The sequence below is a fragment of the Neofelis nebulosa genome, chromosome 2 (assembly GCF_028018385.1).
Source record: "Neofelis nebulosa isolate mNeoNeb1 chromosome 2, mNeoNeb1.pri, whole genome shotgun sequence".
Classification (NCBI taxonomy): domain Eukaryota; kingdom Metazoa; phylum Chordata; class Mammalia; order Carnivora; family Felidae; genus Neofelis; species Neofelis nebulosa.
In genome coordinates this window covers 211,566,707-211,590,751 of record NC_080783.1, presented here as the reverse complement: position 1 = coordinate 211,590,751, position 24,045 = coordinate 211,566,707, and the positions used below count along the sequence as shown (strand labels likewise).

At 55.7% G+C, this 24,045-nt stretch overlaps 1 protein-coding gene across 7 annotated transcripts in view; it reads left to right on the top strand.

Moving 5' to 3' along the window:
• Positions 1 to 24,045, top strand: part of KAZN (kazrin, periplakin interacting protein) — a 1,084,458-nt gene that overhangs the window by 955,234 nt on the left and 105,179 nt on the right. For all 7 annotated transcript variants that reach the window (XM_058696318.1, XM_058696330.1, XM_058696337.1 and 4 more), the window contains one exon: positions 816 to 1,007. In XM_058696318.1, coding sequence (XP_058552301.1) covers positions 816 to 1,007 — 192 coding nt within the window. The remainder of the gene's footprint in view (positions 1 to 815; positions 1,008 to 24,045) is intronic.

Below are 24,045 nucleotides of genomic sequence, written 5' to 3'. Positions count from 1 at the left end.
GTTCTCGCCCTCGTGGATATGGGGTGGGGTTTGGGTGGCGTGGAAACCCCCGCCCCTGGTGTCACCGCCGTCGGCGCCCGCTTGGCCCCGTTCTCCCGCACATTCAGCCGTGAATGCCGAAGTCCTGTGTCTGCACGGTGCTGGGTTCCCGGAGACCCCGTGTTCCGCGACACCCGTCGAGCGTGCCTTTCGGGGACTGTTCCCTGAGCGTCAGACTGGGAGCTCAGGCTCTGGAGTTGGCCGCGTCTGGGTTCGAATCCCAGCTCTGCTACCTGCTGACTTTCTGACCTTGGGGAGTTACTTAATCTCTCGCAGCCTCAACTCCCTAATCTGTGAAATGGGGGCGAGGCTGGTAGCCGCCTCAGGAGGGTTTTTTTTGGTGGGATTAAATGAGATAGAGCATCTAAAGGTCAACTCGGCAGGCTGCAGGCTCGTGGCCGGAATCCTGCCTCCTGTCGGCTCTTCGTCCTCATGCTTGTTCCTGCCTTTTGGAGGGAAGATGATGTCGGCCGTTGGAGTGGACGCTCTCAGTGCAGGGACGGCAGCACCAGAGAGCCCTAGAGAATGTGGCAGGGGGCGAGGGGGGCTCCCACCAGGCCTGCTCTGCAGGTGGACGTGGGGCGCGCAGGGCTGCGGCAGGGGCTCTTGGAACAAAGCCAGTGGCTTTGAGGTTTTTCTTCCCAGCACACACGTAGGAAGGGCCTCGAATGCAGAGCAAACAGGAAAAGCCAGAGCACCTTGGAAGTGTCCCCAGAGAAAGTGAGCAAGCACGAGCCAGTGTCCCCTTCCTCTAACCGTGTGCCCTTCTCCCCTAGTGCTCCTGCGGGAAGAAGTGTCCCGGCTCCAGGAGGAAGTCCACCTTCTCCGCCAGATGAAGGAGATGTTGACGAAGGACCTGGAGGAGTCACAGGGTGGCAAGTCCTCCGAGGTCCTGTCAGCCACCGAGCTCAGGGTCCAGCTGGCCCAGAAGGAGCAGGAGCTAGCCAGAGCCAAAGAAGCCTTGCAGGGTAAGTGACTAGTCGGTGGCAGTTCCCTCCCTTCCCTTGCCTGGGGCTCAGGCTTGGGCCACAGGGGCGCCGAGGAGCCAGGGTCCTGCCTCTGCAGTGGGGAGTGGCGCGGACACGGGGGTCTCCCAGCGCCTAGACCCCCAGCTGAGGCCGCCCTGTCCCCTTTTCAGTAGCTGTCTGCCTGTCGCAGTGTCGGAGGCTTATGTCACTCCCTCCTCTGGGTGACCGCCACCTGCTCTCCATAGTGGCCGTCCAGGCCACCTCCCTCTGAGGCGTGGACGGCAGGCGGGCGTCTCTGCTAGATCAGGATGTGGGCCCAGCAGCTGGGTCTCCTCTTTCCCGCCATTCTCGAGGTCCTTAAGCACCTCCCCTCACGGGACGGTGTAGATGCGCTGAACCCTCTGCTGGAGGAGGCGTCCGTCCACCACGTTCGCTCTCGTTCAACGTGGCGGTCTCCCGGGGGGCTCGGGCCCCTTCTCCCGTGGTCGGCCTGGAGGGGGCTCCCCTCTGAGAAGTGCCGTGTCCAGTGTTCTCTCCGAGGAGACGAGAGAGGAGGTGGGAGAGAGTGTGGTGCTTTCTGGCTGAGCCGGGACACCTGTAAGCACCACACGGCCAGCCAGAAGCCGCTTTAGGGAAGGAGGAAACCAGCGGTCCCACGTGTGCAGCCCGCTCTCCCTAGAGCTGGCCTGGGACACTAGCGGCTGGCATACCCCTCACTCCTGGGGGCCACCTGCCCGCGCTCTTTGGGGCTTGGGAGGGGTCTCAAAAGGTTATTCAAGCAAGGTTGAGAGTCATCCTCTAACAGTGCGTGGAGACCTCGGACCCGTAACCCAGGGCAAGAAAATGGCCTTTGGGGCTTCCTGGATTCTCTGGAGGCCCCCTTACTGTCTCTGATTCTCCTGGGCAGGGCGGGGTGGGGGGAGGGGGGGAAGCAGTAAAACTTGGCAACCTGCTTTCCACGTGCCATTTTACTAGAATGATAAATACCCTGAAAACTTCATTTTTGAAGCCAAAGCGGTTTTATTACTTAGGTTGAATTCAGGCTGCTATAGCAAAGACATTCCAAAACGGAGTGGCTTAAGGAATTTGTCTCTGTCTTCCATAACCACCAAGCGGAGCATTTTAGGCTGCGGGGTATCTCTGCTCCCCCTCGGCCTGGGGGAGGTCCAGGGAAAGAGCCAAAATCGAGGGGCAGACGTTCCCTTTGGCAAGAGCTTGGTGATAACGGCCATGCCCGCCTTCAGGGAGAGCTGGGGAATGTAGTGTCTACCTGGGCGTCCTGGCCCACCCACTGGGCTAACTGGGAGGGAAGCAGGGGCGGGGAAGGTGGGTTTTGCAGGCCAATCAGTTGGCTCTGGTACTGGGTTTCCCTGCCCGGAGCTGGGCTATGAGCAGCAGAACATTGGCACACTGGCCAAGCAGGCTGTCTGTCCAGCGTCCCACTAATGTCCCCCAGGAAGTCTGGAGAGTCATCTTTGAGGGTCCACAGCCCCCTCCTGTGAATTCTTTTCAGCAATACGTGTTACTCATAAAGACAGGTGAACCATTTCCTGCTGGGGTAGTGCTTCCGGTGGGGGCACTCAGTGTTCCGGGTGGTGTCTTCAGGCCAGACGGGGCCGGTGGAATGTGCTGTGGTCCAGCCGATGCTGGGCGATTGGGAAGTCATCGCGCCGGGCACGTACGCATTTGCTGCCTGTGCAGCCATCCAGGAGTCTGGGCAGATCTGTACGAGCTTCGAGCTTCCGGGGGTCTCCTGACATCACTCCTTTCTCAGGATGGAGACTCCAGTCACGGGCAATCTCCCTGAGGAAGTGCCTCGGGGCCTCGGGCTGGGCCAGCTGGTGTCCTTTGGTCTCCCTGAGTGCTATGACCCTGTGGAGAGTTGGGACTACCTTGGACGCAGTCCCAGCCACCTTTGCCAGTATTTATTCCAGGGACGGGGAAGCCTGCTTTCCATGTCCTTGACCAGGGAAAGAATTCTCACCCATATTTGCCCTTCTGGAACCGTCTGGGGATGGGGGGATGGGTGGGGGGGCGCAAAACCTCTCTAGGTTGTTTCTCGGTCCAAAGGAATGGGCAGGCTCATTTATCCACCATTCCCCAGCTCCTGGGACAGACAGTCTGCCCTCTCCAGACCTCGTTCCTGGCCTGAGGACTGAGGCGATGTCTGTGAGGGTGGAGAGCTGCCTGTTAAGATGTGCGTGCTTGGGGATCCTGGGTGGCTCAGTTGGTTAGGCGTCCCAACTTCGGCTCAGGTCACGATCTCCCGATTCATGGGTTCGAGCCCCACGTTGGGCTCTCTGCTGTCAGCGAGGAGCCTGCTTCGGATCCTCTGTCTCCCTCTCTGCCCCTCCCCTACTTGTCCTCTCTCTCTCTCTCTCTCTCAAAAATAAATAAACATTTATATATTATATAAACATTAATAAACATTATCTTCCTAACTCTGTGCTGTAAGGCGTCTTATCCATCACCAGAAGTCCAACACAGGCGCGGAGATCTGCCGGAGGGAGTGGCTCCCTTGTCAACAGCAATCTCAACAACAAGGGCTTGTCAGCATTCATGACAGGAAAGCCTTCTGGAGCACCTACTGTGTGCCAGCACTGGATCTGTCCCTCACCCCAACCCTACCAGGGGGTATCAACCCCCTTTCCCAGATGGAGACCCCTGAATGAGGTTCAGAATGGTTAAGTAACTTGGTCAAGGTTATAGAGCTAATCACAAGCAGAGTCAGAAACTTTCCCCTGCAGGCGCATCCCTCTTCTTCCCTCTGGGGAATTCAGTCCGGTGGACGAGAGCAACAGGAGTCCTTCGTAGCTCAGGAAAGGGGACAGCAGACTCTGGGGTCAGATCTGGGCTTGAATCCCAGCTCTATCTAACTTACTAGCTGCGTGACCTCGGGCAAATTCCCTAACCTCTCTGAACTATATAGTTCTCTTGCTGAGGGTAACAAAACCAAAGCTGTTTCTCTTATAATTGGGGCCAATAATAGTAGCTACTTCAAAGGAAGAGGACAAGATCACTTGTCATCAGGATTAAATGAGATATAAAGTGCTTGGCCCAGTGCCTAGTACTGTTAGTGCAAACACTTAGTGATTACCGGACGAGAGGGGGCTTGGCACACCTCGGATCTGCCTGAAGATGTTGGTCCCCTGATTCCCGTTAGGGGTGGCCCGGACCTTAGACCCGCTGAGCCCACGGAAGCTCAAGGTCGCGGTGGTTCCCAAAAGCAGTGGGCACCTTCAGCCGGCCCAAGCATCCTGCCCGGCATTCTCCAAAGTCATAAATAAGACACTTTCTCCCCAGCCACAGCACGTGGTGAGTAAATTGCAGACAGATGTGGGCAGAAGGAGGCTGGAGCATGAAAAGGGATTTATATGCCCATAATGAGGAGAATGAGAATAAATGCGCAAAGCAAGTAAGCAGCAGATGTTGGGTGACGCTTGTTAACAGCCGGCGTCCCTGCAGTGGGAAAACACAAAGCCCCCAAAGACTTCCACCCTGGCAGTTCCCTGCCTACCTGCCCCCGTCTTTGCCTGGGGGTTGGATGAGACCAGAATTTTCCAGAACGTGAGAGGATGAGGAACTCAAGCAAACACCAGAAACACCAGCGCGGGGTTCCAATGCCAAAGCAAAGCAAAGGGCCACGTTCGGGGAGAACAGGGTTTAGAAGATTCCTTGGTTCCTTTGGGGATGAGTCTGGAATGTCAGGTTTAGGAGTTCGGTCTCGCTGTGTGTGTAAAGGCAGAAGTCGAGAATGATCGTTCAACAAAGAATGGCGTTATTGTGTGTTTAAACATAACCGGGGTCCTCCGGCCCTACAGGTGCAGTGAGCTTGCGGCTCATGGGGCCCCTTTGGGGTGTCTGTCAGTTTCCCCAGCTTCCCCCTCTCAGTTCCATTGATTCCCCCTGAGAATCAAGGCATTACAGAAACATGACCATGAAAATTTGCTTCTGCCTTTTTTAAATGGTGTGTCGAGTGTATTGAGCATTTTCTCACAATAAATACTCTTTGAAAACATAATTTGTAATGACTACGTAATGTTCTAGCAAATGGAGGCCCCATAATTTAGCCACTTCCTGGTTATTGGACACATAAGTTGTTTCCACTTTTTTCTCTGTGTTTTTGCCATTATATACCGCTGCATCAAAGATCTGGGTTTGTAAATGAGTTTATTTTCTTAAGACAACATTTCTCAAACTTCCTGGTCTCCAGACCACTTTATACTCTTTACAAAATTGAGGACCCAAAGAGGTCTTTTTAAAAAAAATTTTTTTGTAAATGTGTATTTATTTTTGAGAGAGAGAGAGAGACAGAGCTCGAGCAGGGGAGGGGCAGAGAGAGAGGGAGACACAGAATCCGAAGCAGACTCCAGGCTCTGAGCTGTCAGCGCAGAGCCCAATGTGGGGCTCGAACTCACGAACTACGAGATCATGACCTGACCCAAAGTCGACACTTAACCAACTGAGCCACCCAGGTGCCCCAAAGGAGCTCTTATTTATGTGGTTTAGTTCTGTAGGTGTTTACTATTCTAGAAATTAAAGCTGAGAACCTATTTAAGTCTCCGATAATTTATTTTTAAACAACAGCAGTGAAACCATTACGTGTTAACATAAATTTAAAATTTTTAATGAAAAATACTTATATTTTCCCCAAACAAAGCTACTTGAGTGAGGAGAGCTGCAGCATTTTACATTTTTACAAAACCTTTTTAACGTCAGACTTGCCAGAAGACTGCCAAATTCTCATACCTGCTCCTTCAGCCAGGCTACGGTGATTTGTTGTTTGAGTTGAGTATCTGGCAGCAAACAGATAATATTGGAAAAGGGAGGAGGGTATTAATTGCCTTATGAGGTGATTGTAGGTATTAGTAAATTTGTTGGCATGCTAAAACTCACTAGATGGTAGTATCTGAGAGATTTGCTGCTGTGTGCGATCTCAGACTTTCTCTGGTGAGGGTTTTGTGTTCTGTTGCAGTGAACATAGCCATTGGTCTCGTCTGCCCTTTGAAGGGATACTGCACCACACACGACTTTTTAGCATCTACTATTGATCACTTTTTTAAAAATAAATGTTTATTCATTTTTGAGGGAGAGAGCATGAGCAGAGGGGGGGCAGAGAGAAAGGGGGACAGAAGATCTGAAGTGAGCTCTGCCCTGGCAACAGTGAGCCCGATGTGGGGCTCAAACTCATGAACCGTGCGATCATGAGTTGAGTTGATGGTCACGCAACCCACTGAGCCACCCAGGCGCCCCTACCATTGATCACTTGAGCAGTGCATCACCTGAATGATCACATCTTCTCAATGATGACATACTTCATTATCCATCACCAAAAAGGCACATTTGTTAACATCGCCACTCATCTCATCAGAAAAGTCTTTAAGTCTTGAGAAGCTATTGGCATGGTGGCACATCACATCTGCCGAAATTCTCACTTTTGTTTGAAAGCTCAAATTTTATCATCGACAACCAATATGGTCAGTTGTTTCTCAGAAGGAACAGGCTCACTTAGTTCATTTGTGGACTTAGCAGTTTGCCAGGTAGCTCGGTTAATACGTTAGTCACTTGTCTGTCAAGTACATGTGGTATTCTATGGCAAAAGTGGCTAGTTTAGCTTGCAACTCAAATGGTCACGCAAATGTCTTTCGTCAAGATAGCCTTTGTTCTTTGGTATGCAGCAAAAGAGCTTTCAATGTGCCTCCATTAAAAAAAAAAAAAAAAGTGGGGCGCCTGGGTGGCTCAGTCGGTTAAGCGGCCGACTTCGGCTCAGGTCATGATCTCGCGGTCCGTGAGTTCGAGCCCCGCGTCGGGCTCTGTGCTGACGGCTCAGAGCCTGGAGCCTGTTTCAGATTCTGTGTCTCCCTCTCTCTGACCCTCCCCCGTTCATGCTCTGTCTCTCTCTGTCTCAAAAATAAATAAACGTTAAAAAAAAAAAATTTAAAAAAAAGTATTCGGGATCAAGTTTTAATAAAATTAATAATTCTTACTGCTTCATCAAGGACATTCGGAAGCAAAACTGTGCCCTCCCCGTTTGTTTGTTCTTTCAAGAACAAGTGCATGGTGTCAAGAACATAACGACTAATATGGTTTGATGCCTCTGCCTGGATTTCTGCTAAGATGGTCAGCATTTTACTCTGCGTTGCTTTCGTACCAATGGTGAAAATACACAGTAAAAAAGGCAAATAGCATCATAGCATTATTATGAAAATAGTTTTCCTCATGGATCCCCTGAAATGATATTGCTGGTGGTAGTGGTGACAGCTAGCATTTCTGAGCAATGTGTTTATGCTACATACTCCAGAACTTTAGCTCATTTAGTCTTCCCAACAAGCCCAGGAGGTGTGCTGTGAGTGTGCCAGGAGTATGCGCAGTACCTGGCTCGAGCCAGGTTTGGACTTCAGCAGGGTGGACTTCTGCCCTTAGGGGATGCTGGCAGGGACAGAGAGGGTACTCATGCAGGGGAAACAGCTTGAGAAGAGGCAGGAAGACCGGTGTGACAAAAGCCACGTTCTCGAGCTGCCTTTCAAATGGCGTTGCCCAAGACCCCATTAAATTCTACTTGGAGCCGTGGCCTCTGTCACGGTGGAGGTCCCGAGCCCACCTCGCCCTGACAGGGTCACGACATGGCCCTGAGCCTGCGGCAGGAAAGCGAAAGCCACGCTGGCCTCTGTCCTGGGAGGAGAGCTTTGCTATGAGCGAGGGAGGGGTTTTCTTCAGAGTTGCAGGGACCCTTGCTCGGCCGGGGTGAGCACTGGCCCCAGATGGCCATGGACATGGGCCAAGTCTGACAGGGGCCTCAACCATGATTCTCCTCGGCCCTGCTCGACTCCCCAGGGGATGCTCTCCTGGCCTCAGAGACCTCGGGGGTGGGGGTAAGGTCCTTCCCGTAAGAGCAGCACCGCTGATGTCTGATCAGGCGCGGAGAAAGCAGGGCTTCGAGGCCTCGACTGAAACACAGGCGAAGCGGGTAGGGAACAGGGATGGCACCTTTTCACTCAGATTTAGCAAGCCTCATCCGGGACCTCCTGGGGTTATTAGCCCCGTGCTGAGCCCTCCACACATCTTCGTTTTCTGGTAACCTCCGAACAGCCCCATGACACAGGTAGAGTGAGCCTGACTTTACAGTTGGGGAAACCGAGGCGCCAGGAGGGTCTTGCCGCTTGCGGGTCTCAGCACTGGAACTTGACCCAGATCCGTTACTACCACACCAGGGTCAGTTTTTGCTCAACGGAAATCTCTTCAGTCTTCATAAAATCATACCCCACTCCCTTGTCTATTTAACAAACGCTTGTGGAGATCTATCTGCCAGGCATTGTTCTGGGCCCTCGGGGTAGGTCTGTGAGCAAAACAGACAAACGGTCCCTTGGTCATGGAGCTGATGTTCTAGAAGAGCGCGCCAGTTGATAACTGACGTATAACAAACTGGCCCCAAATCTTAGTGGCATGAAAACAACCACCAGTGGTTCTTATATGTCATGATTTTGTGTCGGGGACTTAGCAGGGCTCAACTGGACAGTTCTGCACTTCCGTGTGGTGTCAGCGGGGCCCCGCCGTGGGGGACCCTTCCACCAGAGTCCAGGACGGCTGCACTCATGTACGGTGCCTTGGGGAGGGGGTGGGGGCGGGTCTCAGCTGGAAACGATACCCAGAGCACCCGCGTGGTGGTCAGGCCTTGCACATGGAGACTTAGGGCCCCCCGCAGAGAGGGTCCTCCTGCACGCTTCTTATGGCCTGGCCTCAGACGTCACTTGGCGTCACCTCTACCACATTCTGTTGGTGACGGGCCAGCCACAAGGCTAGCCAGACCCCACGCTGTAAAGAGCACGTGGTATGGGAGACACTATTGTGTCCATCTTTGCAAAAATACCATCTGCCACAGAGGAGAGGGAGAAGGCCAGCGACCGACAATGAACAGTGTAGAAATTAAATCGCCTGACTTAGAAGATTTTGAAGGACCACGGGAACGTGGGTGTTTTACAGCCGGGTGAGATGTGACCCAGCCATTCCCTCCCCGGTGTTTACTCACCTGGGAGATAACGTACCCGCACCAAGACCGGCCCAGAAATGGCGGTAGCCGTTTTCTTCGTCATCGCTCCAAAAGCAGGAAGGAGCCCGGATGTCCGACAGATGCAGGGAATCCGGTGCATCCTCTGGTGGAATCCTACTCGGCAGTAAAGCCACAAACTACTGATCCACGTAGCCACATGGTGGATCTCAACATAATCACGCTGAGCGACAGAGCCCAGAGAGCAGAAGAGCGTATCCCGGATGATTCCATTTACATGAAACTCTAGCAAATGGAAAGGAATCTGTAAGGTCAGAGGGATGAGTGGTTGCCTGGGGCGGAAGCAAGGACAGGAGCGTGGCTCACAAACGGGGGGAGGAGACTTGGGGGTGTCGGATGTGTTCGCTGTCTTGATTGTGGTGATGGTTTCCCGGGGGAGGCGTATGTTCCGACCGTCTCTAACGGTGCATATTAAATAGCGTGCACTTACAATCATTGAAGCCGTATTTAAAGGGGGGTAGGGGAATGAGGGGTCCTGGGGATGGTGCGTTTTGGGGTGGGCAGCATTTCCCAGTACCCCATAGGCCACATGGCTCAGGCAGACTCCAGCCTTGCCTCCTTGCCCCGCACGCCGGCCTCAGCGGGCCACGGAGGGGACCCGGCCCCGGTGCGCAGCGTCCGGCCGGTCCGGGCAGAGCCTTGAGCTGTCAAGGCCCCAGCACTCGGGGCTCCTGGGCTCACGTTCCAGAAACAGGCAGAGACCAGAGAGGTCCGAGTCTGCGTGACCGTGGCCTGGGCTCCCGGCCCAGCTCTTTAAATAGCTCTAGCCACCTGGACTGGCCAGTGCCTAAGACACAAGGTGATGCTACCCGCCAGGCAAGCTGGGCAGGCCTTTGTGCCCAAGCCCAGCGTGTGGGCACAGCAGGAGGAGAGGCATTTTTTGGCACTCAGAATAATGTAGAAATTTAGAAAGGAGCATTCTAATTCTGCTCAGGGTCAGGTACTACAGTAGAGAAAAGATGGAGGTGAACATCTGATGGTTCAGTAATATTTTTTTTAAGTTTATTATTTATTTGATAGAGAGCATAAGCGGGGGAGGGCAGAGAGAGAGAGAGAGAGAGGGAGAGAAAGAATCCCAAGCAGGCTCTGTGCTGACAGCACAGAGCCCGATGTGGGGCTCGAACCCATGAACTATTAGATCATAACCTGAGCTGAAATCAAGAGTCAGACACTTAACTGAGCCACCCAGGCACCCTGGCTCTGTAATATTTCTAAAAATAATATACACATTTAATGTATACATAATTAAAATACATATTTACTAAATATTTTTTTTTAATTTTTTTTTAACGTTTATTTATTTTTGAGACAGAGAGAGACAGAGCATGAATGGGGGAGGGTCAGAGAGAGGGAGACACAGAATCCGAAACAGGCTCCAGGCTCTGAGCTGTCAGCACAGAGCCCGACGCGGGGCTCAAACTCGCAGACCGTGAGATCGTGACCTGAGCCGAAGTCGGCCGCTCAACCGAATGAGCCACCCAGGCGCCCCTGAATATTTTTAAAGAATATTTTTAATGTTTATTTATTTTTGAGAGAGAGAGAGACAGAGTGGGAGCAGGGTAGGGGCAGAGAGGGAGACACAGAAACCGAAGCAGGCTCCAGGCTTGAGCTGTTAGCACAGAGCCTGATGTGGGGCTCGAACTCGCGAACCTCAAGATCATGACCTGAAGTTGGATGCTTAACCGACTGAACCCCCCAGGCACCCCTTTACTGAACACTTTTATAGGCCAGGAATGCATGGGCTGTAAATCCCATACATTGTCTCGGATAATCCTCCCCATTTTTTAGACAAGAAGACTGGCAGAGCAGTAGCCTCCTGAAAGGTGGAATTTAAACCCAGGAAGGCATGGGTGGCTCTAGGGCCTGCGTGACTTCGCCCGTGGGTCCCGCTGCTGTTTGCTTAAGTGGTTAACAGTTGGTTTTTACGACGAATCATTTGTGATGTGGCTCCTGGAGTCAGGCTGGGCCTGTGGGTCAGAGGCAGGGGGGCACCTTGGAGCGGGCAGTCCGGAGGCCAGGGCTCTCCGTCAGGCTTGCCCCTGACCTCTGCAGGCCTCGTCTGGAAAAAGCGCGGGTTGGGCCGAGGGTTGTGACAAGTCCCACTGGAACATGAGCCGCATACTCAGAACACAGGGGGAAAGTACCTCCCGGAAAGCCAGACAGAAGCTTGACGCCACAACCGGCTGCCTGCCTGTCGCCGGTCACAGAGAGTGCTGCGGGGCCTGTCACTTTGACCCCGGCCCAGAGAGAAGCTTCGGGGCCCACACCCAACAGCCCAACCTGGAAGCCCTTAGCCCGCTGACCTCTGCAGCCCCTGAACTCTGGACAAGTTGCTCACCCATGAGCTTTGCATCGTGAAGATCTACAAGAATCGTTCTGATTCAGGCCTTGCCAGCAGAACTCGGTGCCCAAGGAAAGAAAGAAGTCTTCAGCAGGAACCCATGGGCTCAGACAGCAGGAGGGGGCACAGCCCAGGACTGGTCAGTGTCCCCAGCGCCTGCCGAGCCCCAGGAAGAGGCTGTGCCATGCTTCCCTCGGTAGGTTCTGTCCTGGATTCGGGGCCCAGCTAGACGCGGCTAGAGGGTCAGCCTTCCTGGTGCCCTTAACCCTTCTCTCTCCCACCGGGTGTTGGGCAAGGGGCTCAAAAAATGGGTCCTGAGATGAAGGCATAAGATTGAAAACCCCATGAAGGCTTCGGGACTGTCGCTTCCTGGGGAAGGCGGCTGTTGACTCAACATTTTAAGGCCAGGAGCGCCCTGAGGTCAGGGTCTGGAGTATGTTATCTCTGCCTCTCGGTGGTTGTTCCCATTCCTGCTGCTATACGGCAGTTAGCAGGGCTGGGGAAAGAGGGACCCAGCAGGGACGAGATGCTTGCTGGGCCGCCAGGGCTCGGGAAGTGCAGAGTGAGGGCCCACACCCCACAGGTACATGCCCACGGTCGGTCACAGATTCCGGAAGGTCCTCGTGCTCGGGTGGCATCCCCCAGGCTGGGTTTCCTGGTTGTAGGACCTGTCGGTGTCATCCTGAGCGCTGACCTTTGTCTCCCGCACGGGGACCAGGAGAACGCGTCACTGCCTCTGAGTCATTTAAGGAATCTGTGCACTGGCTGAGCACCAGCGTCACTGGAGAAAAAAGGGCCCCTGTCTTTCTTCCTCGTAGTTCAGGTGACTGCAGATTGGGGGAAACTTGCTTCCTTCTTGGGCAGAAAGGTCGGGGGTGGCCCTGGGTGGCTTCCCGGGGGAGGTGGGCGGATGGGGACTGGGGGTCTCTGGCCAGACCCGCCAGAGTGGGGCCATTGGCAGCTGGAGCTCTCAGAGGAGCGTGGCTTTGGAGACCACTAGCTCGCACGCCGACCAGGACTGTTCAGGGGCCGGCTGGGCGTTGACCTCCCAGCGCCAGACCTCTCACAGCTCACCTGCGCAGGGCTGAGTGTCGGCTGGCGGCAGGTAAACCTCGAACTCGCCGTGAGGCGTATGTCCAGGTATAGAGCAGAAGAATGAGCTGGTCGGTGGGGCATCTGGGGGGCTCAGTTGGTTGAGCGTCCGACTTCGGCTCAGGTCACGATCTCACAGGTCGTGGGTTCGAGCCCCGCGTCGGGCTCTGTGCCGACAGCTCGGATCCGGGAGCCCTCTCTCTCTGCCCCTCCCCCACCCCTGCTCGGTCTCTTTCTTGCTCTCAAAAATAAACATTTTTGAAAATGTTCTATTTTAAAAGAAGAAGAATGAGCTGGTTGGTGATGTCTTGCTGAATGTCGGGGTTTTCCAAAGCACCTGATGACAGCTTAATAGACGAGGACGGTGGGAAGTCAGTCAGAGGCTTGTGGTCCCATGGATGGGAATGTTGTGTCTCCTCTTTGGATGAGAAGTTGGTAAAGCCCCCTTCACCTCTTTGGGATCTTCCATGCCCACCAGGGAACCCCTGCAGGCAGTGTTCTTCTATTCTTGGATTTCTTCTCATCCGAGAGGGTTTCTGCTTCCCACTCTTCTGGAGGTCCACGCTCCCCGCCCCCAGGCTGCCAGCACATTTGAGGGGCAGTTTCACGTTGGTGATGGATGGCCACTGGGCATACGGGGGGTTCCGCTGTAGGCTGTTGTCATATGGTCTGGAGGCTCCGCTTGCCACGGAGGCTGGCTGGGGGCGGGGGGGGAGGTGGCCTCGCTCCCCTGCAAGTGTGAGGGCTTTCCTCGGGCAGAGGTGGGCTTTCCAAGCTCCCCCTAGAAGGGGGGGGGGTATGATGCCAAGGCACGGTGGCCTCTGTTGCTGTTCAAACTTTGTTGCTAGTAAGTCGGAAAGATGTGGTGAATAATTTAAGGGTGGGATTTGTGGCTCAAAACGAGGGGGCTTCCTGCCTGCCACGTTTACACTCTATGTGAATGCCAAAAGCAAGGGCAGTAGAGATTTCCCAATTCATAGTGAGCAATTAGGAGACGCTTCTATAGGGAAGGGAAGGTGCCCCTCTGAGCTTCTGAGTTCAGCCCGAACCCTCAGGAAAGAAGTGACGGCAGGGAGCGTCCAGGAAAGCAACCCGCGGCTCGTGGAATCCTGCCCGCCGTCTTACAGGATAGTTCCCAATCTCCCTTCTATGTGTAAAGAGCAGAGGTGCGCGAGGTCATGCGGGTGGTGAGACAGGACCAGGCTCCACTTGAACTTTGGCCAAGTTGCTCAATCTCTCTGTGTCCTGTTGGTGGCCCAGGGATTACAACAGCACCTGCTCTCCGGTCCTGAGGATTTAACGAGAAGAGTCGTAGAAAGAGGCTGGGGCAGTAAGTACCCATGTGTTAAAATATCAGCGGCTCCCTGTAGCCCTTGACCAGCAGGATAGGCTCCGAGTAGCTGGACAGGTGTCAGGCAGGCATTCCAGGTCAGGGAACGACACAAACAAAGGTGTGGGGGTTGGATACTCATGGTACACACGGGTGACCGTGAGGTGGCCGGCCTCAGGGCTCACCTGCCCCACTGGCCCTCCATTGCACCTGACCCTGTCGCCCGGAGCACTTGCTTGCCTCCGTTGCAGGTTGGTCTGCGTCCCTCCGAGACCGCTCATGATATGTGAGGACACCACAGGCCACTCGGTTCTTTATGGACCTGAAAAAGACATGACCTTTCCCATGACAGAGAGGTTTGAAAAACACTCTGGTGCTGTGATCGACGGGAGGGAGCGGAGGCAGAGAAGTTAGCTATTAAATCACGGAGTGCCTCCTCGTTGACACCAGAGGAACGGAGCTTTCGGGTGGTGGCTGCAGGAAGAAGGACGCGGAAGGCAGGGGAAGGGAGGTGGGGCGGCTGGAGGAGGCTCGCATCCCTAGCCTGCGCGGCTTCCGTGTGAAAACCTCAGCAAGAGCACGTGATGCCCTGAGAAGGAGGCGTTTCCAGGCAACTGATGTTCCGCACCCAGAGGGCCCCTGTGTCTCCTGGTGGAGCACGGTGTTCTGGGGAGTCAGGTTCCCAGAAGGGTGGAACAGTGGGGTCTAAGAGATGCTGGGAAAGACCTCCTTTCCCCAGAGAAAGACTGGGGAAGGGAGCCGGGACCTGGAGGCCAGGCTCTGGGGACGAAGTGACATGCCCCAGCTAAGCTGGAAGCTGGACCTAGACTCCCCACCCTGGACGCTTAGTGCGGTCCTCGCTTTTGACTGTCTGTGCTCCTAAGAGAGGTTTCTAAACACTTTAATGAAACCTTGACCCAGTAACGTAGGATCTTAGCTCAAAAAGCGTAGGCCGGTCACCAATCTGGGGATCGTAGATGCGCATTTCAGACATTGGTGGGGCTCCCACTAGCCTCTGTGGAGACTTGGTGCAAATTAGAAACAGCCATATAGACAGATTCAGAAAAAATGTGCCCCTTCCCACTGAACACAGTCCTACTGCCCTACTAATGCCCCAAGTTTCTCTGAGCCCTTAAAATGCAGCCCTTGGGTGGAGGTGAGCAGGCTTGGGCTTGGGGGTGGGGCCAGGGCTCCACCTGAGCCCCTCTGAGCCAAGGTTGTTCCCAGCACCCTGCGACCCCGAGGGATGCCCGGCCTGGGGCCGTGACTGTGCGATGGCAAGAGGACTGCAGACACCGTGCTGGATCTTTCCACCACCCGAATTGCTAAAGACGTCTTCCTGTGGCCCACGAGCCTGGTACGGGAAGCGCAGGTGCTGATGTAGGAAAAAGAAGTGCCAATTAATAGCGAAGGCCCGCACAGGCACTCTCCAGCCAGCACCCTTGGCCTCTTGCTCGGAGCACTGTGCAGGGAGCTCCTGGCCCCGCGACAGGAGCCTGGCAGCTTGTCCGTGATCGTCAGGGCAGAAGGCCAGAACGTTGCTTTTGTCTCCTGAAGACACCAGGGAGCCTTTTTTTCTCCACAGAGGAGAAGGGCACGCTTCTGAGGTTTCTCCAGAGACCCAGAGCTCTCCTCGCCTGTACACAGAAGCCAGCGTGTCGTTTCGGGCCTCATTGGTCCGCGGTGTTCACGCCCAAGTGGGTGGGCATGGTGACCGTGAATACCACCCCCTGCCCCCGCTAGGATGCCCAGCCCAGCACCTTCGGGATGAGCCCTGGACTTGGCCCCAGGGCCAGAGCCTTCATCCCAGGGCTGGAAGTATAAGCAGCAGATTAAGAAGATACAAATTACATCTGCCCAGAGGTATCATTGCTCACCTCTCCGGTTGGCAAAAGCACAGAATGACACCAACACACCTGTGGGGGACTAGCACTCTCACGCATGACTGGCAGAGAGGCAGAATGGTGTGACCCCAGCGGGGGGAAAGTGAGGTACGGCGAGCAGAATCACATACGCATTGGCCCATTGATCCACCAGTCCCCCTTCAGAGGGTTTGCCCTGGGAATAAAACACAAATACGAAACAGGTTACCCTATACTCCTCGTGGAATATATCCGAAGGCAGAGGGTGCTTGGGTGGCTCAGTCGGTTAAGCGTCCAGCTACGCCTCAGGTCATGATCTCATGGTTTGTGGGTTCAAGCCCCATGTCGGGTTCTGTGCTGACGGCTCAGAGCCTGGAGCCTGCTTTGGATTCTGTGTCTCCTCTGTCTGCCCCTCCCGCACTTGATCGATCTCTCTCTCTCTCTCTCTCTCTCTCAGAAATTAAAAAAAAAAAAAAAAAAAAATACACCCAAAGGCTTCAAAGAACAGAATGGGAAACAAATCTTAGAAGTTTACATAGATTTGTTGGCAGTCCTTCTTGTGTAATAACCGTGGACTTATTCCGTGACTACGGAATAGACCAAATAAGTAAACTACTGTTAGGTACCAGGATCGTCTCTGGAACATGGGAATACGGAACGGGGGAAGGTGTTGGATGGGAGTTGGAGGCGTCAGTATGCTCGTGATTTTGTGTGTGTGTGTGTGTGTGTGTGTGCGTATAATTTACATATGTACATTTTATATGCATGTGATTTACGAGTCGAAATCACAGAAAGGGCAAAGAAGCAGTGACTTGTGCAGCAGTGCACACGCCTGGTGCCCACAGCTCACTGCTGTTCCCCGTGAGAAGGAGCCAGGGCTCCTTGGACCTCAGTGGAGGATCCCGGGTGTAGGGGCAACGGAAAGTAACAAGGTATGACTAGACCATCCTGTCATTCTAGAAAGCAAGGATGCATTCAGAGACAGATGGGTCAGAAACCAGGCACCGGTTGGAAGAGGCGGCTGCTGATGAAGATAAGATACTTTGAACACCCAAAACAATGAGAAAATTAGATTTTTTTTTTAATTTTTTTTTTAACGTTTATTTATTTTTGAGACAGAGAGAGACAGAGCATGAACGGGGGAGGGTCAGAGAGAGAAGGAGACACAGAATCTGAAACAGGCTCCAGGCTCTGAGAGGTCAGCACAGAGCCCGATGCGGGGCTTGAACTCACGGACCGCGAGATCGTGACCCGAGCCGAAGTTGGACGCTTAACCGACTGAGCCACCCAGACGCCCTGAGAAAATTAGATTCTTAAGGGGGGAAAGGAGGGGAGAGACGAAAGCTAGTTAGTAAGTGTGTAATTAATTAGAAAGTCACCAGAGTGGGCAAACGGCGTGTGGGCCTCCTGACAGGACACAGGAAGAGGCCACGATGTCACCTGTGGGTTCGTTGGATCGGGAGCAGGCAGCTTCAGTGTCACCAAAGGACCCACAGAAGGCAAAGGGAACCGCCTAGACTGAAGGACGATCAGGAGCCACAACGGCTCAGTGCAACGTGCGACCCTATGTGGGATCTCGGACTGGGGGGTGAAGCAGCCGCAGAAGTGGTTCCTGGGGACGATTGGGGCGGCTGGAACGTGGGCTCCGTGTTGGGTAATGTCGCTGCATCGGCCGTGATGCCGAGTGAGACTCGTCAGGCGCTCTCAGGACGGGCCGCCGCCCGAGTGCTGGCCTGCCGGGCTCCGGCAGTTTCGCAGCCCTGCCCTCGCACAGCGCCAGTTCCCCCGTACGTGCCCTGCGCTGGCCGAGTGCCGGGAACAGATGTTAATCCTCGTTTGCAGATAGGAGACGCGTGCACGGCGATATTGCCTCTCTTTATGAATATTTTAATATTAAAGCAACAAATCCCAGAAAGTGCTGACCTGTAGCTTTTCTTGGTTGGTGTATCCCAGGCCAGTTCCACTGGTGGGCTCGCGGCCAGCCAGGACTCGGTGCACCCGTCCCGCCGCAGACGGGGGGGGGGGGGGGGGGGGGGGGGGGGGGGCGGTGCGCAGGACCTCTGAGGGGATGCCGCTGTCTTCTTATTCCGGAGCCACTTAGGGAAAGCGGCTCCACTCCGTGTCCGAGCTGTGTGCAAGGGGTATAGGACTCTGATGGGGCCCTGGCCGGCCGCCTTCCCGGAGACGGACAGGCACAGGGGACACTGGGCCCCAGGGGCTTTGCCCGCACCTACCAGCTAAGTCATTAGTGGGTCCTCAGCAAGCAGTGGCCGCGGCTGCTTTCCTCTGTTCGGTTGAATCGAGGGCGCAACGGCAGGCACTCGCCAGGTATCAGAAACGCAGAGAGTCATTCATCCCAGAAATATCGATTGACCCCTGGCCACATGCCAGGCCCGGGGCGAGGTGCCGAGTGTCTCGTGGAGGAGAGAACAAAGTGTCGCCTCCTTCCAGCTCAGCAGTTTAGAGGAGAGTCGAGTCATAAATTAGCGAACAGACGAGAAAGAGATAAGATAGAAACACGTGCCATAAAGGATGAAAATGGGGGTGGGAGGCATGGAAGATCCTGGGGACGGGGCGAGGGGCTCCTTGGCGTGCGGTGTCAGCGAAGGCCTTTCTGAAGCAGGGGTCTCTCGCGACACCGATGGGGAGGAGACAGCTGATGAATCAGGGTGGTGGCGGGAGGGCAGCTCACCAGGAGGGGGACAGAGGAAGCCGCTGTGGCTGGAGGGTGAAGGACGGGGAGAGCGTTGGGGGTGAGGACAGGCAGTTTCGGGAGGGGCTTTGCGATCCGAGTGAGGAAGTGGATTTTGTTATCGCGCTGGTTTTAAGCAGGGAGGCATCTCAACCTGATTGGCATGGGAAGCAGCCCCTCTGGATGTTGCCTGTGAGAGTAGACTGGGACGGGGGTGGTCCTGGAAGGCAGCTGCAGTCCTGGCAGGACAGGTTGGAGAATCCACCTGACTTTCTGGCAGATCAGGTATGGGAGAGGAGGACAATTCACAGGGATGGGGGTTGGGCACCTGGCACAGGGCAGTGTCTCCTCCGGCAGGAGGGCACTGGGGAGTCACTGCAGGCTTGAGGCAGGGAGTGATGGGATTCTACTGGGATTTAGGAAGGCAGCCTGGGGGTGTAGCGTAGAAACAGAGAATCCAGAAGGCCCCGGCCAGGGAGGAGGAGGGGAACGAGGGCAGTGGTTCTTCCTTCAGAGGAAGCAGTCGGTGTAGGCAGGGCCTGCTTCCTCCCCACGTTTGGCCTCAGGCCCCTGGCTGGGGGTCCTGTACCATCACCCCCTCCTTCTGGCTTCCTCGAGCCTCCCTGAGAGGAGACAGAATGTCGCCCTCCCCTGTGGGGACTGCATTCCCAGGCAAAGGCAGAGTTCCCGTGGCTTGGGCATCTCCGTTTCCATCCCCACCCCATCCCGCCCGCCGGAGCCTGGAGTCACCGAGGGAGTGAGGGCTGCCCCGCAGCTCTGCCCTGCCGAGCTCTGCTGGAGGGGATTGGAATTAAAAACGGGGTGGCTGCACTTAGGCTAATGATGCTCCACACTCAGAATTGCTGTCCTAGGCCCTGATTTTCCTGATGCCAGAAAATCCAATCACCCCCGGTTGTATTCGGTCTGGATGCAGTGCCGACGGGATTCGTAAAATCCGTCCAGCGTGTGGGATTCTGATCATTGCCTGTTTGGGGGGATGGCTGTCAACGCAGGCAGCAGGCGGGCAGTTCGTTTACAAGGGCCACCCTTACGCAGGTGGGGACAGATGTGCGGCTCGGCCGCAGAAGCCAGGGCCTCCGGCCCCAGCTCTGGGCACACTGCAGCTGCGTGCAAGACCGCCTCCCCTCGCCTGGGCTCTCGGGGTCCCCACGTGTGACCATCACGTGGGACAGCAAGCTTTCCTAGAACCTGGCCCCTGCCCTTACCAGCCAGACTCAGGGGAGCACAGGTCAACATTTCTCAGTGACTCGAGGTCATCCGGGAGTGTTCATTCTTGCACTTGGGAAAATGTGGCGGCTCAGTCTGTTTGTGCTGGATTCTCTTTCCCTTCCTCTCAGGCCGTGGCCTGTCACTTGTCTCTTGTCACCTGGCTGCCCCTTGGCATCGATGGAGGCCATCATATGTGGAAGTTGGGATCTCAGGCACTGGGTTCAAATCCCGGCTCGTCCCTCAGCCCGTCTGACCATCTGCAAAGTGGGGATGATATTCATGGTATTCATGATATTTATTCATCTGCAAAGTGGGGATGATACTGGGACCTGCCTGGAAGGGGGACGGGAGGATGGATTGTCACCTCAGCCACCTGCCCCGGGCACAATCAGCCCCGAGGACGGGAGCGACACCCTCACGCTCACCACCTTCTTGCTCACCCCGCCGTGCTTCAGGCCCAGCACGGAGCAGACCGTGAGCCGCCAAGGCCACCGCTGCTGTCTCAGTGCTTAGCAGCACGGGGGGGAGTTTTCCTGGGGCAGCAGGAGGAGGCTAAGGGGAAAGTGGGAGCCTGAGCCTCGTGCGCTGGATCCTAGAAGGTGGCCGGCACCCTTCTGGGCAGAAAGGGAGAAGCTGAGCTCCACGGAGCTCCTTCAGGTGCATTTCTGCTGGGACGAGCTGGGACTTTGCCAGGATCCCCCAAGGTGCCAGCGCTGGGCTGGGCCCTGCTGTCCCGTCTGCAAGGACAGCAAGGAACCCTCCGCCCTGGGAGCCCCACAGCGTTCCCTGCAGAGCCTGATGGGCGTCGACTGTTCCCCATTTCAGCTCCATCACAGCAGGAGCCCGGGGGACCGCCTCCCTGGGCTGGGCCTCCGTCCCCATACGTTTGCCGTTCAGAAAGAGGCTGGAACTCACACACCTACACCAGCTGCACAGGAAATAATCAGGGGCCCGACAGGAGGAGCCAGACAGTGTTCTCCTTAACCTGCTTCTCCTTTCCTGCCTTCGGCACTTTGTGCAAAACGCCCCTCTTGCCAGAAGCCCTTTCCTGCCCGGCACAAGCACCTTCAGGCATGTCCGACGCGCTTCCTTGTTTTTATTTGCCTTCGGTTATCCCAGGCCGTAAAGCTGCCGACCCACAGATATGTTCTGTTGAGTCTGTGTTGCTTATTCAATGCTTGAATGCGTTTCCAGTGTTTGAAAGTCGGAAACTCTTCACGGTGCGGATTTGCACCTTCTTTTGGAAAACGGGCAGGTCTGGGCACCCTGGGCCGTGCCGCCTCCCGTCAGTAGTCACCGGAGCTACTCCCTTGGACGGCTCACGCTGCCCTCCACACCCCACCCCACCCCACCCCCAGCCCCTTCTGCCGGGCCTCTGTCCCTGGCTCTGGACCCCGTGCAGCCAACCGGAGAGGACGCACGCCAGTTTCTAGTCTCTTCCCGGCAGCAGAGCTGGCCCAGCCCTCTGTGTCTTTGGTCCTCAGCCCCCTACACCCACAGGGTCCAGAGCCTTTGACACGTGGTCACCGGGTGGGCTTTTCCCCTCCTTCCCTTTGCAGACGCATCCTGCTCCCTCTGCGTCCTGACCCCCATCCCTCTCTCTTGCTCCCCTGCTGGCAGCACAGTGATTCATGCCTTTCCTTTTGCTCCCCGGGTGCCTTCACTGGTGGCTGGATTTTAACACCCTGGCTGTGTGACTGAGTCATCACTGTGCCATCAGAACCCAGCTCAGGGCCTGGCCCGCAGTGAGCGCTCCAGGAATGGAGAGTTGCACGAACAGGACACTGAGGAAGCTACCAGGTCCCCGCCCGCCCTCCCCTCCCAGAAGTCTTGCTTCTCGGAGGGGAGTGCAGATCAGATCGGCCAGCGAGATGCTGCCTGAGAGGTACCTGCTGCTTCTGTGTGCTTCCTCCCCCTCAGACTCCCCTCCGGCCGGCCTCTCCCGGAAGAGCTGATCTTCCCAGAGGCCTGCCACCTGCAGGAAGGAGGCATCTTGGGTGCCTCACACCTCCTGGCACCCGGCCTGGCATGTGGGGCCCTGGGAGGGACTTGCATGTTCCCCGTGTGACGTAGTGTCCACCTCCCTGACCGACCTCATCGCCCCGAGTGCGCTGGGTCACATTCTGGTCTGTTCTTCAAATGCCCCGAGGCCACTTGTTCCTGGAGGGCCTTTTGGCTTTGCTGGCCTCTTGGCCTGGAGTGTTCTTTCCCAGCATTCCCCGCCTCCCAGAACGGCTCATCCTTCACGGACTCGGCTTAAGTGTCACCTGCTCAGAGGGGCCCCTGGAGCTTCCTCTCCCCTGGAGACCTGCTGCCCTGTGCACCGCCCCCCCCCGCCCCCCAGTCATTCTCAGCATCAGCCCCAAATGGTTCCCTTCACAGTACGTTTTACAGTTTCTGACTGTTTTCTGCATTTGGACGCTCATTTATTGTCAGACACAGGAGGGCACAGGGGTCGAGTCTGATTTCCTTCTGCTCTGTCCCCAGCAGCCAGCTCACGGTGAGAATGCCGTGGCTTCTCGGTAAAGCTGCACTGAAGAGTGAAGGGTGAACAGGCCCCCGGTGCTAGACCAGGAGCCGGCAGCTTGTCAGGCTGATTCTGCAGAGGAGCCTCTGAGCAGGCCTGGGCTGGGAGTTGGCAGCGGGCGCCCAGAGGCCGCGGGGCTGACCGGGACCCTGGGCGCTTGGGGCCCGGCGGGGCCTCGCGGAGCCGAGGCATCCAGGCCCACTCCAACCGCGCCTCAACTACTCTGTTGCCGTGTGGCTTTGGGCAAGGGATCTAACCTCTCTTGGCTGGAACTTCCTCATCTGTGAAATGGGTAGAGCACTTTCCAGCGCACGGGAGTTAATGCGGTAACGGAGGTAAGGCATCTGGGAACAGCGCCTGGAGGCTAAGCGGACAGCAAATTGTTAGCTGACGGCGTGATTTTAAGTGCGTTTGGTGTGGAACCGGGCAGACAGGAAGTAGAGAGGTGGGTCTGTGCCGTAGAGGTGAGGCAGGGCTTAGATGCCGTCCTTGCTCCCACTCTGCCGACGGGAACTGCCCTGCCAGCTCCGCAGCCAGTTTGGGGCAGAGTGGGAGGCGAACGAACAGTCTCCTGCCGCTGGTGGACGTCGTGGCTCTTTAGCAGAAAGATGCTCCAGGGGTTGGCCTGCGTGGGTGTGCGGGTTGTCTGCCACGTGGGGGCCCGGGTCCTCTGCTCCTTCACACCCACCCAGAGGACGGGGCTGTGGCTGGGACGGAGACTGCGGGGGCCAAAGCAGGGGGGGCACGCGGCTTCCGTGCAGTGCGGCCCTGCTCCAGCCTAAATGCCCTACCTGAACTGACGCGTTAAATCCTCACAGCGCCCTGTGAGGCAGGTGCTTTCGTCCGCTCCACTTTACAGATGAGGAAACTGAGGCCCGGAGAGCTAACGATCCCTCCCTGGTAGAGCCTGGGTTCAGACCCAGGCTGTCGGGCCCAAGAACTTGCACTGTCAACCACTTGCCCTCCTGCTGGGAGCCACAGTCAGCAGGTGTTTGTCAAGTTCATGGGTAACCTGGAGGTAATTTAAGTGGCAAAGTCGAAAGGACACTGGTCTTAGAGTCAGGTGGACCTGGTTGCAATCCTTGCTGTGTGACTTTAGGCAAGTCACTTCACCTCTGAGCCTTCGTTTTGCCTTTATTTTTTTTTTTTCAACGTTTTTTAATTATTTTTGGGACAGAGAGAGACAGAGCATGAACGGGGGAGGGGCAGAGAGAGAGGGAGACACAGAACCGGAAACAGGCTCCAGGCTCCGAGCCATCAGCCCAGAGCCTGACGCGGGGCTCGAACTCACGGACCGCGAGATCGTGACCTGGCTGAAGTCGGACGCTTAACCGACTGCGCCACCCAGGCGTCCCTCGTTTTGCCTTTAGAACAACGGACCTAAAAATGCTCCTTTTTTGCAGGGGTATTTTGGAGGCTGTTTTGGAGAGCTGTTTGCCCTCCCAGAGGCACCCCACAAGTGTTAGTTTGCTGTCTTTCTCCAGGGTTTCCTCCCACCCCGTGCCTTCAGCTTCAGGCACTGGCTCCTGTCCAGAGCCTGACCTTGGCCTTGAGTTCCACTAGAACTTCGGAAATGGCTTTGGCTGCTCCAGTGGAGAGAGCTGCCCCGATCTGCTTGCTGATCAGAATCTCGGGGCGCCCCTTGCCAGGCCTTTCATGTTGTTGCTTTATTTCACAAGAGCCCCGGTGTTTGTTTAGCAACGGGCAGTATTTTTAGAACTTAAAAGTAATTCTGCTCTTCGAGGAACAAGCCTGTGGATGTAGCCCCATCTGGAGCCAGGCCTGGACTGGAGGCATGTGGGCGCCGTGCCCTGGGTCTCCCCACCTCCATGCCCTGCTCCTCTGGGGCCTTTCCACTGGCCGCGGGATACCCTCAGTCGGCCCGGCCCATCTGGACTC